The 17,298-nt window shown below is 38.5% G+C and overlaps 1 protein-coding gene across 2 annotated transcripts in view; it reads right to left on the bottom strand.

Annotated features, from left to right (window-relative positions):
- Positions 1 to 16,941, bottom strand: part of LOC139627441 (multiple C2 and transmembrane domain-containing protein 2-like) — a 37,121-nt gene extending 20,180 nt beyond the window's left edge. For both annotated transcript variants that reach the window (XM_071488181.1, XM_071488182.1), the window contains exons 1-6: positions 16,803 to 16,941; positions 10,209 to 10,785; positions 5,312 to 5,365; positions 3,740 to 3,857; positions 1,363 to 1,505; positions 692 to 768 (exon numbers count right to left, since the gene is read on the bottom strand). In XM_071488181.1, the coding sequence (XP_071344282.1) occupies positions 692 to 768; positions 1,363 to 1,505; positions 3,740 to 3,857; positions 5,312 to 5,365; positions 10,209 to 10,736 (920 nt within the window). In that variant the 5' untranslated portion in view covers positions 10,737 to 10,785; positions 16,803 to 16,941. The remainder of the gene's footprint in view (positions 1 to 691; positions 769 to 1,362; positions 1,506 to 3,739; positions 3,858 to 5,311; positions 5,366 to 10,208; positions 10,786 to 16,802) is intronic.
- Between the last annotated feature and the right edge of the window lie 357 nt (positions 16,942 to 17,298).

Raw genomic sequence — 17,298 nt, 5'->3', positions numbered from 1 at the left:
TGATTAACAGGAGAGCAAAGCAGAAAAATACATTTCTACTAGAAAATGATTGTTATTTTTTCTGACATTTTTTTAGCTTTAATTTTTGTTTGTGGAGTTTACATACATACAAGTCTCAAATAATGATTTCAATCTTCACTTTAATCAATCTTCACACCATGCACAGAAATAGTGCAATATATAACAAATGGTCGGCAAGTACACAAAGTGGGCGTTTTAAGGGGTAACTAACCAAAAGGGTTGGGAACCACTGGTTTAGTACATGCTACATCTTCACTGTTCATAGTTCAGGGACAAACATTCCTCCCAGCCATTCCTAATTTCCACCACTTATAGCCTATGGCACAGTCGATCTTGACCGGGTGATATGTTGGCTGATAAATGTGAGCCATTAAGTAAACAAGAAACTGCAGCACAAGATGTGGTGAAGGTAAATTATTATAACTGTCCTCATAAGTACATATCATGGTCACAAAAAAAAAAATTCAAATTTAAGGGATCCTTATAAAATTTGTTTATGTTATGAAGAGAATTATTTTTTTATTATATAGGCATTTTTAAACTCTCAAATATCTATATCAGCATTGACCTTGAAAATTCAGCATCAGTTAATAAGCTCACTTCCAGTGCACAGTCCAGCACTGGCCACACTCACTCAAATTAACCACCGTACTCTCACTGAGCTACTCACTTGTCAATTTCCAGATCACTCAGGTTGACACTGGCGGAGCCCATAAAGTCATCAGTCGTCAGGTCACGGTCGTACACCTGTGTCAAGTCAAACAACAAGACAACGTTGATAGCGAGAGCATCAAGGAGACAATTACTCTAATAGTGAGAGGCTGAAGGTACAACTACTGTCTGTGTTGTTTTATTACTGTCAGTGGGGGGCAGAACTTGACCAGAGAATGTGTTTTTACAACACTACAACACAAACTTTGATTGTAAATGAGTCACTGAAATGAAATCCTGCAAAGCAGAAACATGCACTAACATGCTCTAAGGTTTCAGCTTGAGGGGACCTCTGAATCAACAGCTGACTTGAGGTGAAGTAATGTGGTGGGAATTTTTTTACTAAGAGACTTTAAACATTATACACACACCAGCTTCCAGTTTGGTTCATAATTGTTGTGTGAGTGAAATTTAAACTTCCCTTATGCAGGACTCTGCTGCTGCACCATCTGAGGCGCAAACACAGAAAGTCCCCGGGCTTTTAATACCTGATTAACACATTTAACACATTTGCAGGGATTTTCCTATGTTGACTGAGTGACAGGACACTAACAGGTTCTTTTATTTTAGAATAATACATTTCTCTGACAGAAAAATGCATTTGGCTCATGTGGAGTGACAGTGAGTTACCTTGATGTACAGTTTCTGATTCAGATCCTTCACAGGCAGAGAGAAGGTCTCATTCCATGTGGGGTTGAGGTTTTTATAAACCACTTTGCTTTTGTAGAACGTTTTTCCATCCAATTTGAACTTCACGTAAGGGTCACTGGTGCCTGAAAATGATAAACATGAAGTGATGGAGGTTAGATTATTTAGTTGTTGTTGTCTGTTACACATCAGTACCTGGTACTGGCACTTCACTAGGACACATGGATACTAATGGAGATCGCTTCTGTGACTGGGGATTAAACATGAACTAACAGACCACAGTACAGCTGCTGATTTAGCCTGGAAATGAGGCCAAAGGATTTTATGCAATGAATCAACTGATCAGACCTAAATTATGTGATGCCAACAATTTTTGAAAAGGTTTTGTTCTACTTTATAGGTCACAAAATATTCCTCCTGAGCTGTAATTTGCCTTTGGTTTGATTCAGGTCACTCCATCTTTGAAAAAGCAGGGTTGATTTGTAACGTGATCGACTGTTATAAATACAAATGAAATCTAATTTCCACACTAGGTTGCTAAAGAGCTCTTGATTCTTGTTTCTTAACTTCTTGGGAAATGTAGCAGTTTCCAGTAAAAGGGGCTAGCCTGCTTACAATGTCATCTCATGTCTGCATGGAGGATGTGGGTTTTTTACCTCCCCAACTGAGGTGACCACAACTTCCTGTAGCAGTAGCTAATCAGATTGAGACTTCCACTGCGAAAAGTTTTTTTTATTTTTGGTGAGGTTACACATGTCTATTAAGATGTTATGACCATCATATGCAGAGGGGGAATATGACTGCACCTGGATTAATAATATAGACTATTTATTATTTATTTATTCAGCTTTATACATTTTTTTAAATCTTACATCTGTTGATACTGTGACCAATCATCTCCACCTCAGAGTAAAGGAGGAACAGTGTTTTAACTTTTCTGTCGACCAGATGATGGCAGCAGGCAACCAAACACCGTGGATCATCAGCTTACACTACTCTGTATCGTTCTGTAAGATCATGCCTGGTTCTGTGCAGTTTTGATGTTATAAGCATTGCAATATAAACCCATTGCACCACAAACTGCTGTCATATGCTGTGCACACAGTGTGCATACTCCGAACAAACAGAAAAACAAAAGCTTGTTCATGCACTTCCTTTAAAAGGCCATATGGTTTGAACAACAATGCAGTGAAACCAAATCTTCCTGCATCTTGATCCTCCACCTCCACTCTCTGTGTTATCTTTACCCAGAGCCTGGTTGTGTAAATATGAACCAACACAAGGGAGAAAATGTAATTGAAATACTCAGAGTGAAAGACCTGGTGCAGTGAATGCTGGGTGTGGCTCAGACAGGTTGTAATATGCTTTGTGGAATCCTGCTCCGGCTGTTAAAAGAGCTTCACAGCTAACCTGACACGCAGCTGAAGTTAGTGTCCCTGGAGCGAATGACACTGTGTGCGATCAAACAGACATTCCTGGCTGTCTTTATCAAGACAAGGATAAATACACAAACTGAGGCTGATGCAAGCAGAAAACACACACCAGCAAAGGACACAGTGATTCCTGTAAAGTTCAACACGCTCTGGGTCCAGATCAGCTCAAAAGTTTCTTGAGTTGAGAAAACTAATCTGAGTTTTGAGCTTTAATGATCTATGTGTTGCTTCAGCAGTGACACAGGACACAACAGAGATAAATTAGACAACTGACAGAACGTATGAATAACAGCAATAGCACTTACTCACTGGTAAGTATCTAATGTAAGATGACATAGGTGATAAACTGTCAAACCATGTGTCAGAATAAGGCCAATGTGAAAAACACAGCTCACTATATCTGATGGGAAAAATTGCCAAGTGTGAAGAATGTCATTACTAGATTTAGAGCTCATGAACCCTCATATGGACAGGAAAAGGTAGGAGGGGAAGTTCTTACCAATCATCGATTTTCAGCTTGAGGACAGGAAGGTAAAGTGACTTATGAAAAATTGTTACCACAACAGCCCAGTTCCTTGTTCTGACCATTAGGGACTAATTTACCTCACTGCGGCTGAAGATCCAGTTGATTTAACGTTGTTTGCTAAAGCTCAGTATGTGTTCCAGGTATTTTACCATCTTAACATCTACCTACATTAAGTTGGTTCATTGTACTGCATGACTCTGATGTGTTCTGCTGTGCACTTCCTACTGTATTGATAATGACATGTGTCACTTTTGTTGAACCTATCCTGTGTTGTCACCTCACCATCACACATACATGACAAAGTTAATATTGTGGTACTGCTGATAGTGACAGCCTCAGTGACAGTGTTGGTGCTGGGACAGTAGCTGTAGTAACAGCAGCGCTAAGATGAGACTCTTACCACAGCGGTCCCTGATGACCAGGTTGCATCCTTCCCTCAGGTTGATGGTGAGCAGGAAGGACCTGGAGTGATCCCTGATGCTCCCCGACACACTCAGCGTCTCATTGCCCATCTCACTCTAGACACAGACACCAATACATTATCATTATTTATTTTATAACTACTGGCAGGAGCAAGTCTATTTATCTATTTAATTATTTGATCAATAAATATGTAGGGGATCATAAATGTAGCCAGATATTTGATTCCAGCTTTTGATAGTTGCACACATTTTGGTCAGTATCAAAAATGTATTGAAATTCCATGTGGGAAAAAAATGTCTAAGTTTCCATGTATATGTTCATATTTCAGAATTCTTTAATTTGATGTAAAATTTTATTCAAAATTCTTCATAGCATATCATATCAACTTATGCTATATTTTCTTTTGTCTCAGTATATTCTGCTGATAAATCGTAAACTCAAACACAGAACAAACACTTCTGTGTTTGTCTTTTTATTATAATAATACTAATACTAATACTAATACTAACAATAATAATAACAACAACAACAATAACAATAACAATAATAATAATGATGATGTTAAATTAAATGTTAAATGATGTTAAGATCCTGTAAATATTAGCAGTTATGGGCTTCACTAATTCATTTCAACAATTCAACAATTTACTCTTGCATTATATGTATTACTCTGAATTTGCACATTTAGACCATTTTACTGTTGTTTTTTGACTCAAAGAGAACACTGTGGAGAGCTTTCTGTAGTTTTATGCTGTGTTTCCTGTCCATGCAATGGATTATTTAATCACTATTAAGCCTCTCCACCAAATTGAGCATCTTTTAGTGAATAAAACCCAGTTGCCTGGAATCACCCGGCTCAGCTTTCCTGACCAGCCACAAAAGCCACGGTTACACACACTGAACACTGAACCACACACAGCCTACTGTCCCATCGTGTCCTGAACACAGCACGATAATCTGGAATTAAACTTTTGCATGAGTGTGTGTCATCCAAAGCACAATCCTGCAGTCTACATGATACATAACAAAAAACACTATCGCAGCCTCTTGACAGAGACAGACTACTGCAGAGTCCTTTTGATCACAGAGAGATGTAGCTCAGGATTTAAACACCTACACTCAATAAACCTACTCTCACCTTTTCAGCAAGATATGTAGATATGTATGTTTGTTTGTTCTAAATGTATGTAGCAAATTGTATATAATGTGTTAAGACAGGAAAAGATATACATTGGAAGTCAACTGATGATTATTAAATGCTGAGTAGAAAAGAGGTAAGATTAAATAAGCTTATGCTTCTTCCTACTCCTTTTTGAAAATGTCAAGTTGTTATTTTTCTTTTCTTTTTTGTTTTTTCTTTCTTTCTTTTCTGTTTTCTTTTGCACTTTAATGGATTAGTTTCATATGTTCAAAATAATGCCTTCATTCATTCATTCATTCATCTGTGAGACAAATCCTCAGTAGAAACCATACATAATATTAAAATTATACCAGTTCACAGAATCACCTCACAAATTAACAAATCCCCAAACTGGATAACAGCACTTACATTGTTGGAGTCCCCGTCCTTTAACCCATGACCATTGAAATCATGATTATCATACTGTGGAGAGAAAGATAAATGTCAAAAATTTACCATGTGGATTTCAAAAGTCCCAGCTGATGAAAAAGGAAAGTTTCAGTCTGCCGATCAGCTAAAGGTTCAGGAACTGATCTCTCTGTGGCATTCCTGCCACTGGGACAAATCCTCTGAGCATTTATTAAAAATTCCTGTGTCCTGGGGCCTGAACAGGGTTAAACCAAAGAACATAGTAATGAAAAATGCAAATTGTTCAGTTTTTTTTTTCTGAACCAAAATTAGGGTACAGTATTATTCCTTGTCATTTGTCTTCATCACTGTGTCAAGAAATAGCCCGTATATTATGTACTACAGTGGTTCCCAACCCAACCCTACAACAATACAAAGGCCTAACGATGCTAATACAGTGATAGGCCTTAGTGCTAGAAAAAAAAAACAATGAAAGGAGTTTTTAAATGCTTTTAAATATAATTTCTTCTTGAAATATTTAAAAACATGACTCATATTTTTCAAATCTTTTGACATTTTGCATCAAAACTGAACTGTTTTTACAAATGATTTGACGGCCAACTTGCAATACCTTCGCGGCCCGTGAGTAGGCAACAACCCACAGGTTGGGAACCACTGATACGCTACTTAGAGGAAAACAGTGGTGGAATCTAAATGTATTGCATTAATTAACAGCTACCACATAAGTGGATTTGAGGACTCTGGCAGGTGTTTATGTGTCTGTCTTCGGACAGATTTTGTCACAGTGATGGTGTCACAACTGTGCAAGATACAGTCACAAAAGTGCGTAGTTTACATCAAAATGAAGGCTGAGTTCACAGATGGGTGTGGTCCAACCCATGAGTACTGAGAAGTCATGTAATAATGTAGTAAAACAGTGCATTATGTTGCAAGATTATGCTTAAAGAAATCCCTTATCAGTCACTTGATATCCCATGATGACAAAGTAAAAATAGAATTTTAGAATTATTTTGCAAACACTGAAATATAAAATATCAAATACCACAAGTTTCTAACCCTTTTCTATGACACTTGAAATTTAGCTCAGACTCCTCCAATTTCTCTTCTACACCTTGACTGCAGTCCACCTGTGGTGAAATCAATTGATCGGACATGATTTGCCATGAGGAGGAAACAACTGCCTGCAGAGCTCAGAGACAGGATTGTGTCGAGGCACAGATCTGGGGAAGGCTACAAAGACTTTTATGCTGCCTTGAAGGTTTCAAACAGTAATTCTTAAATAGAAGGGATTTGGAACAACAAGGACTCTTCCTTGAGCTGGCCACCCGGCCAAACGAAGTAGTCAGAGGAGAAGGGCCTTGGTAAGAGAGGTGACCAAGAACCTGATGGTCACTCTGGCTGAGCTCCAGAGATCCTCTGTCGAGACAGGAGAAACTTCCAAAAGGACAACCATCACTGCAGCAATCTACCAATCTGGGCTTTAAGGCTGTGACCAGTGGCCAGTGAAGCCTCACCTCACTCGCAACAAAAGGTGGCAAAAATAGAGGACTCTGACTGTGAGAAACAACATTTTCTGGTCTGATGAAACAAAGCTTGAACTGTTTGGCCTCAATTCTGAGTGTCATGTTTGGAGGAAACTGGACATGATGCCTAGACTTGGCTGTCCTTCTGGAGGGTTTTCATTTTTACACTGGAGCCAGTTTTGATATCCATGAGAAGCTGCTTTGTGAAACTGCCAGTCCTGGCTGTAATTCATGTGAACAGTCCACGAACGTTAACTCAGATTTTATTTTAATTGTAAGGTAATGTTAACTTGACTGAGGCACTAGAATCTTTGGTTTTTGGATGTAGGCTCTGGGCTTTGACTATTTTTTCTCATTTTCATACATCACTTTCGGCACCACGTCCTTGTTTTATTTGCCTATTGAACAATTGGTTATGGGTGGAGGCCCAGGTGCATTTTTATTTTGACAGGTAAGATTAGTGCAGCCAGGCAGTGTGTTACCTTGGTTTTGTTTAAGCTGCTGTAGTGACTCAGTGTGGATTTGGTGGGTTAGGTAGGATGTAGATTTTGTTTTGTTTGTTTTATGATTTGGCACCACCCACAGTTCTTCTCCATTGTTCCTAGCCAAACTACTTCTACATTTTGATTTTTATTATGATTATACTGACATACTTTTTCTTAAGTACTTGGTTTATTCTTAAAGTATAGTCTTAGTACTTGTACTTAAGTAAAGGATCCAAATACTTCCCTGCACCACTACATAAAATCAGTGTCATTGTTTTAGGAATGAAGACAACAATGGTGATTTTCCTGTTTTCATCGGTGTGTTTTTTCAATTTACAGACTGTCCCTGGGGGCTGATGCAGTTTAAACAACTTGTCACCATACCATGTCCGGATTTACCTGCTCTGTGGCCCAAGGGCAAAAAATTAAATGCTGGGCGCCTATTCCGGTGTTCCCTGCCACTGCAAAACTATTGCAACCACTACCAGATTAAACAAGAACTCGTGCCTGGTTTACCTGAATATGTCATTGATATCCTCCTTGTTAAAATGCAGCACCCTTTCTTGGTTCTTGGTGCCAAATTTGATAGACCTTGTTTTTCTGGCTTAAAAAATCCCCACCCATAGACTTTAAATGGGATGCTGCCACAAATTAAGACTTGGGCGAGCCTTGCACTCACACACATTGCCACAACCCATTGATGTTCATGTTGAGTAGAGTAAAAGAAATCAGAAATCTCAAAACTCCCCCAGAGTAGTGGAAAATTTTTTAATTTTGACCTGATGATAGGACAAAATGAATGAATGATTTTGAGAATAAGATGACAAATGCCAGGGCAATCCATAAAATAGTTGTTAAGATATTTCTCTAAAATCCAATTCATCTAGCCGATGTTGAAATATTTCACTGGGTAAGGGATGGTGCTGAAGGTCTCCTTGATTCAGTGAAAAAGGTTTTTACTGGGATAAATACCATGTCGTCTCAGTTAGATCATCAAGGGTGTGGTGAAAAGTCATTAGACCACATCTGGTGAGATCCAATGTGACTGGCATGTATTTCACCTGTTGCATTCAAGCCACAACCCCTCAAAATGCACTGTGAGGGGAAAAGAATCCAAAAATACAAATTATTTTTTCACTTTCAACTCTGAAATATTATTAATTTATTCATTCATCGAAGTAAAGGAAGCTCTGCCACACGGAACAACACAACTCAGCACCAGTTTTTATTTAAAGAAAAAGACATTGTTCAGGCAACAATAGAGTAGAATCTAATGTAGGTGGAGATGATTCAGAACAAACGCTTTCCTTTGTTCATAGTATAATCCATTCAACAAGGTATTTACTGAGTTATGAGCTTTGATATAAGCCATACATTCAGCCTGGCCACCAAACAGGATTGTCTGTCCTTTATGTAAACAAAAACCACTACATGGTACCGGCTCAACTCGACTTTTTTTGTTATTACCTCAATCTTGGCTAGAAGTGAGCTGAGGCGATACCGAAAGATGACATGAAGCAGACGACTGACTGTTAAAAGACTGCATCATCACTGTGCGAGATGGGACAGCCAGTATATGATTAATATATGAAAGGGTTCGATTTAATGCCTTATTTCACTCTCTTTTTTTTTTTTTCAAACTAGGTGGGGACTAGAAGTTTCTGTGATTAGGGCGTTTAGGGAACATTGGTGAAGTGTAGCGTCTACAAATAGCCTGCATGTAAATTGTAGCTACAGAAAGCAACGTGAGTAACATTCCTCTCCTCTAAACTGCATGAGTCTCTGCAGCATGCACATCGGTGGCATGCTGCACCACCACAGACAAGTACATGCTCAACCTGTGGGACACACTGCACCAGAATATGTGGGATAGAGGGCATATGTAGATCTATTTAGAACGAAACATCTCTTAATACTGGTTCAAACCTTTGGAATATTCAATATATTTTTTAAACTGAAAATTACCAGTTTTGAAAAGAGATGCCATTAACCCTTAACGATGAAAAAGTTTCTGTGCCTGATATAACTTGTGGCTTCCTACTGATTTTATATTCATTAGATGGAATATTTTTACGACACATTTTGCCACAGTAGGTAAGAAAAAAGACAGAATTTTAGAGATCAAAGTTGTACATTAAATATTAACATTAAATATTCTCTAAGATTACTAAGTCCAAAATTTGCAAGAAAAAACTTGAAAAATGTTGTTTTCTGGTCAAGGAACCTCAGCGCTTCCCTTTCCACACAGTTCACAGTTCTTGTAATGTTTTCCTCCTCTCTCAATTCTGTATATATTTTTGTTTTTTTGCTTACAATGGGCCTAATACACCATCACAATAATAATATCTAACTGATCTTTTCAGACCATGTCAGTTTCACACCCATGCTCAAATCCACATCCTTGTCACTGTCAAAATTGTCGTGATGTTACAAAGCTGTGTGTTATTAAATCTCATACCGTGGCAGTGTAAAAACACACACTGCCAGTTTGCCCAGTGCTGCTGGAGACTATTGATTTTGGAAGGACCTCCAATTTCAACTATATCCAGCTCCTCCAAGTTAAACTTTGTGTATCCTGTGCAAACACACCTGACACCTCACACCCGCCAATGTACAATAAACCAGCCACTTCATGAGAGGTACCTTATCTTTTCGCCTGTACCTTATAGGAAAATAATATACACTAATATAGAAGCTTCTTCTATGGTCACACTTGCTGTTAAAGTTTCTACAGAAGTATTAATTAAAAAATGGATGCAATCTTTCTCTGAGTACATCCACCCAACAAACCTAAATCTTTATTAGGTCATCTGAAGACTATTGTTTATGTTTTAAAGACTGTTTTTTTTTAAAACTACTGATGCAACTTGTCACATGAAGTTTCTGTACCTGTGAGCTGTCCTGTGAGACCTCCACAGAGGGAGGGTCTGGGCTGTAGACAGTCATCATCTCCGGCAGGGCCAGCTCCTCAGGCTCCATGCCACTGGCAGGTCTGTAGTTTGTTTCCAGAGAGCTCCTCTCCACCTCACAGAGACTGCTGACTGACTCCTGGGAGGAAGCCCAGTCTGTGCAGTCTGTCGGCACGCTCAGTCTGTGTTCACTCCTCCCAGCACCTCCATCGAGTACTCCCACATTCAGGCCACTCCCACCTCCTTCCCTGCTTCGAGAGGACTTGACAAGCGGTGAGGAGGGATTGCTGTAGCTGGCAGTGTTGTACTGTTGGAGCTGCGTGCTGGAGGAGATGCGGGCGTACTCCTGCGTCATGTCTCTCATATCGGGAACGGAGGAGCTCATCCGATTGTCCATCATGAGTTGAAGGTGGGCGGCTGGCTTGCTTGGGCTCGTCTTGCCTCGCCGGAGGTGTGGCAGCATCTTCTGGCGGAGATGGCGCAGCACGCCCGGCTTTTTGGAGTCCATGATGGGAGGGAGTTTCAGTCTGTGTCTAAGATCTGGACATCACTGAGAGCTATGGTGAAGAGCAGAATCAGAGGAGTCATTCACTGTCATACACTTATAGCTTTCACTGACATTAAGCTACAGTTCATCAGTGTCTGTCTCACATTCTCACAGCTCCAGATGTTCACAACTGGCTGGGAAATTCTCAGTCAGACTAAAGTCTTCTGTCAACCACAAGAAACAACATGAATTCCTATGAAAATTGAATGAAGCTCAATTGGATCTTGATACGCCCTGAAATAATTACAGCTATTAAAGGATGACTGTATTAATGCGGATCGTCTTAAGTATTTGCTTTCATCCCCAAAGTGAGACGTGAATGTGCAGCCATCAGCCGGTTAGCACAGACACAGGAAACAAAGGGGAAAAATAGGGATGACCAATATGCAAGAAAAAAAAAAAATCATATTCCGATTATTTTGGCAGATATTGTGATTGTAGTATGAGTCACAATTTCTGTGCGAATGGCAATTTTTGTGTTTTCTGTTTGCTGAAAAAAATATTAAAATGATGATGATGTGATTTTAGTTATGTCTTGTGCCAATCAAGCATGTTCCTTTACATCTGGAGAATATGATTTGCAGGCCGGGGCATCTCTGTAGCACCACAACGCTTCATTTATCGTATGTTGTGACACATTTTACCTTTATCAAAAAAACTGCAGCTCTTGAGATCTGGATATCGCAATTGGCCATAATACGATTCTGATAATATTTAATTATTCAGCCCTAGGAAACAGCTAACCTGGCTCTGACCAAAGGTAACACACTTACCAGCACCTGTGTAGCTCACACATTAACAATTATATCTCGTTTGTTTGAGCCACATGATTTCTATGCCGGTGTAGTGACCTCCTAAAGATCCCACTGGTTGCTGAGCAATGAGCAAGGAATAGTCACATAATCCCCCCCATAAATCCTATATCCTATCCTATAAATAAAGGGTTTCACTTTTACATTCAAGTTTTTTATGTATTAAATGTATTAAACGCATGAGATAAAACAAGTTAATAAGAGATAGAGATAGAGTTCACATTATCTATCAGCTCTTGGAATAGAAACAAATGAGAAAAGAAGGAAAGGGAGAAGCCACGAGGTAAACACTCATCTGGAGGTTGATGATTAACTCATATTGACCAAGAGAGTCGTAAATAATAAATCATTCTTTGTCAAATGTTAGCACGAAATTTCACCTCTGTCAACTGTGAATTTTTATCAGATATGAAATAAATGAAACAAACTGAAGTGGCACTGAAAACCTGGAGGTAATAATTGTAGTCATGTAACTGTACCTAATTCATAATAATTAGGATAATTAATAGTTTCACACGCAGACACCTATGCACTGTTGATGAAAAGAATGTTTTCACAGCAGACAACATGGCTCATTACCCACCATAATGCTAGCATGTGTTGAACTGAAGTTACACTTAAAACATGTCAGACAATTATGATAAGGAGGGTGTGTGATCCAATGACACAGCTAAATCTATTTTTTCTCATTTCCCCTTATTAGAAATAGCTTCATACAGTACATTTGAACGTGGAAGTTCATTCTTGACCTTTGTAAACAGTATGTGTTACCTTTAACTAAATCTAATAAATCTAATGGTCTTCTGAAGCGGGTCTTTAAAGAAATGAATGAAATGAGGTATTTTACAATTGGGTGCAAAAGTTGTACAGTATGATGAAGCCTGTTTGTCCCTAATGTGATAATCCATAAAAACATGGTGTGACCTGAGGTTTAATCTCTTTTTTGGAGTGCAGTCACTACTGTGTTTTTAATGGCTTATTCCTAATGTGAATGTGTGTGTGTGTGTGTGTGTGTGTGTGTGTGTGTGTGTGTATTTGGCTGAGTCATCTATCATTCATTCTCAGTTTACTCACTGTGAAGTCCCTCTCATTAGGTGAAACAAGATCTGTAATTCAAATGAAATGAACAGCTGGCAGACAAATCAGTCAGTGCATACTATGTTGCCTCATTAATAACTCAAGCTGTCATCTCTCTCAATGATCTCTGTAATACAAACAGCAGTCAGAAGCACCTGCCCAGAGCTGCTGCTTCTGACAAAACCTGATTTTGTACAGCAGCAGCCCCATAAGCCTCTTATCAGCTTCATACTTCTTACTTTACTACCTCATACTATTGTTTGCTGTTACCAGTAACCAGCCATGTAGTCAGCTGGTAAGGGGAAGTGGAGGAAAGGGCGGGGAAGTAACAGATGAAGGAGCACGATAGGAATGAGTGTTTACAAAGCTGGCAAAGATGATAGCAGATGTTAAGGAGTGAAACTGAACGGATTATGTGAAAATGAGGGCGCAAGCATTTAATAATGTGACACCTAATCTCAGACACTATCATAGTTTTCCCAGGAGTTAGTCTACAACCTCTTATTTCTATATGTACTTTGGTAAAAACAGGAAAAACTAACAACTCTGATATCTGTAGCCTAGATTGAGAATTCTCTGGCCTGACCCAAATATAAGGATTAGATAGTGGATCACTGAAACAGAGAGACAGCAGGCGCAGGACAAGGATGATGGCCACTAATAGGCCATACAGCGGCCTGACTGCAGATCTGCCTGTTATTTAACCGACGAGTGACTGATGTTAATTTGATGTTTCACCTCAAGTGCAAAATTTGGACATGATCTACTACTAGTCTACTACAGACACACTGCGTTGACATTGCTAAAAAATGTCCAGAAATAAAATTAAAAGTCACTATGTGAAAATAAAATATCACAGTGTGATCATAGCATTTTTCAAACTGATGTGGAAAATGTCCAAAACTACACATAGCTGCTTTAAAGTTGCACTAATCAATGTTTTCATATTAACAATGGACAAAAAGGCTATGTGTAACGTGAAAGTGACCACTCATAATGTCAAACCTACAAAGAATTGTCACCCAACTTTACAACTCCACTCAGCACTATAGTGTTTTAGTGTCTTTTAACATAATGTTTTGGTTTTACAGCCTGAATCTTTAATGTTTTGATTCAATCTCACCGGCATCATTTTCTGCAGCAGCAGCAGAAGCTGTCAGAGAAGAAGCTCAAAAAAACCCACTATACACAACACTACCTTTCCAGCACCAAACAGCAGACACACATAGTAGCTAGCTTGTGAACATAATGACGCCTTTAGCAGCTAAAACACCAGATTGTTTCCCTCACGAGTTTGTGGAGACAAACAATTTTCAACTCATGGTCGACAGATGGACAGAAATACAAAAATGACAATAACAAAACAAATGAAAGCTAATGTTGCTCTGTGTCTGTTGGGTGTGTAAATAAATGCTACAGGTTTGTCATATCAAATTTGTTGATGATATGTCAGTGTTGTATTTACAGCTTGTTTCCTCTGCTGCTCCCAAGTAGCTAAAAAAAAAAATTTATTTAGTGGAGGTTTAAGATCATCACCATCACCGGCTCTAGAGCAGATATTATCCATATCATTCTCTGTATTGCCTCAGCACTTTGTATGGCCTTGTTGTTGAAAGGGCCATGAAGTTGTGAAGGCTGTAATATCAACCAGCCCAGTTCAAGGAGACGCTGAGGCCACCTATCCTTCCTGCACACAACCTTGTCCAGAAACCATCTGACCAACCTCCCTTACATCACATTTAAGTCATTTATCTGACTCTTTTGAAGCAACATTCAGTGAGATGGCAAAAACAAGCAAGTCTCCAAGATCATGATAAACAAGCAGCCTATAGTTCAGGGGTCAAAGGTCACAGTGTTCTGTAAACATGACTCTGAACACAAAATATACAGAAAACACAGAATTACTTTAAAAAGCCTTTCTCACTGCAACCACCCCCAACAGTACTTTGGTTAACTTTCTTGTAAAATACCTCTGTTAATATGGGAACATAATAATATAATATACAGTAGGTATTTTAAATTGGAAGCATATTTCCTTATGATTTATATGCTATCTGCTCTCTGAATGATAATCCATGAAAAGATCTTTTCTACAAGTGTGTTGACAGAAAAAGTAAAACAGCAATTGATGATCATAAAGAGAGACTGACAGTAATTTAGAGAAAATTATAAGGGAGCATGTAAGAGGGGAACAAAACACGAGTTCACTTATAAAAAATAATGTATATAAAAATTACATTCTATAAAAAAGACAACTAAATTATTCAGTAAATATTTAGACTATAATATTAGGGCATTTATCTAATTAGAATACACACTACCCTTGAAAGACTGCTGATTTTACTGATAACGATAAAGATAGTAGTAATAATAATATTAATAATAATATATAAGTTATAACACTATAAAAGTGTTGAATATATATTGATATCATGTTGTTGGATCATGTTCCCACAAATAACTAGAATATAATAACTGGAAACATGTGTACAGTTAATCAAAATACACATTTTATAACTGGCCAGTGACTGCTTTGTTCATGCAGGTTTGTTTTTTTTTACTTTGCATGAAATTTACATGAAAAGAGTTTATGCAAAATGAATGAAGCCAAGTTGTGTTAGTCATAAGGATGAGGCTGTCTGAGGTGCATCAGTTGAAGTGTAAAGGTGACAGGTTTTTAGTCATGTTTTGTTACTGGTAAGTGTGTAAACTCAATCTGAGTCTCTGTCATTGTTATTACAGGTCCTGGAGCAAGATGACACGTGTACCAGTGACTGTAAGAAAACCTTGCACATCTACACACACTGCATTTCCACTCTCACTCCCATATGAGGTCACCACCATTTGAAAAAAAACAAAGATACTGACTTCACAAAATGCCTGATAGAATACAAAGAACAGATGACAGCGTTTTAAAATGACAGTGGGTTAAGCCGTTGTTAAACACAAAAGCACTTGTGCTGACTGGATCCTCCAAATTTTAGAGATGATGAACCAGCAATGATTTATTCTGCCCAAAATTGACACACAATAAAGGAGCAGGTCCTGAAATTATCTCTCCATATATTTCTCATTCTCAAAGCAGTTATACAATATAAATCATTAGGAAACATACTTTCAATTTAAAATACCTTGTGTGTATGTTGCAGTAAAGTCTTGCATGTTTTGTGTTTTTTTTTTTTTTATTCTTTGAGCTGGGTTGAGCAAGACTGTGGGCTGTCTTGTCAGAACAAGACAAGAAGCTATTTCCTGAAACTATTTCACTTTGTGGTCCCACCTCTTTGATATGCTGCAAGACTACAGCTCACTGGAGCAAACACAAACAAAAAAATAAAATAAATAACAAAAAATCTGCAGTTCTGGTGGATTTAGAGTCCCTTAATTTGTCAGTTGCATGGTTTCAAGCTTTTGTTTACAGTGTCAATATAAAACATGACCTTAAGCACATGGCTTTAGTAAACACTGGAATTGCTGAGGGGAATACCCTTTTCTTTTGAGGCTATCACAAATGGTAAAAACATATATATATATATATATATATATATATTTTTTTTTTTTTTTTTTTTTTAATCAAACTTATCAATAATAGCATTTTTTCATGTAGTGTATGCATGAAACAGATACAGTGTCATGCTTTTGACTGGTACAGTACACTGACCAACAACCACCAGGCGTTTACGTACCCAGAAGTTGGTGCTCAAGGACCAGTGGGGGGGATACAACTCGACACCATCTTCATTTAAACTAGTTTTATTTGTTTGATATCAATGCCGAACTGATGACTGAGTCGTGCCGAAACAAAAGTTTTTGAATTTGTTGAAGACAATAAATAAGTTTGGGAAGCAGGGGTAAAAAAGTATGAAATTGCCAGATGTTTGAACAGAGTCTTACTCCAGGCTCAGCCTCCAAGGGCAGCAGCAGAGAAACAGAACAATCCGACGAGGAAACAAGTTGAAGTTAAGAGCTGAAAGTTGAAGTTGAAGCCGTTGAGGCTTCTCACCTGTCCGCCATGCGAAATGTTTCCGGGCAGGAAGGAGACTCACCTGGCATGCCCCACCTCAAAGACCCCCACAGGTAACTAAACTTGGTCGCTCCCTGCTTCTCGCACAGAAAAGGGAATAAAGGAGTGACCTCTTACCGTTTTCCGCTATAAGGGTACTCCGACAAGTGTTCCTCAGTCACTCACATTGTGGCCAGAAAAAACAAATGCAGCACCTCAAGACACCGACCGTGACGTGCCGCTCTGACCGGCTTCCTCCTCCCCGACTGGCGTCCAGCATCAAGCTGCCTCTGCTGGATGAAGAGCTTCAAAATAAAAGTCTTCCGGTGAGCGTGTGAAGCAAAAAGACTCCAGTAAAAGTCTAGAAAATCTAGGTAATACACGGAAATCATTTTAAAATAGGCTAAAAAAAGGCATCTGGTTATCTGTGAGTATAATGTACGTGATATACTGTATGTTTAATGATGTCTACACATTTTTAGCAGTCAAAAAGCCTGAACACTTTAATCGGTATACACAATTATCAAAATAGTATGGTAGTAATCCTCTGTATATTTATTCCAAGTTTGTTCTATTCAACTCTACCTACTCTAGAATATGCTAAAAATAACTTTAAGTCTGGTTTACATAATTA

This window comes from Trachinotus anak, unplaced genomic scaffold (genome assembly GCF_046630095.1).
Source record: "Trachinotus anak isolate AG129_WGS33_773 ecotype Australia unplaced genomic scaffold, CSIRO_AGI_Tana_v1 ptg000011l, whole genome shotgun sequence".
NCBI classification, from domain to species: Eukaryota; Metazoa; Chordata; class Actinopteri; order Carangiformes; family Carangidae; genus Trachinotus; species Trachinotus anak.
This window is presented reverse-complemented; position numbering and strand designations above follow the sequence as displayed.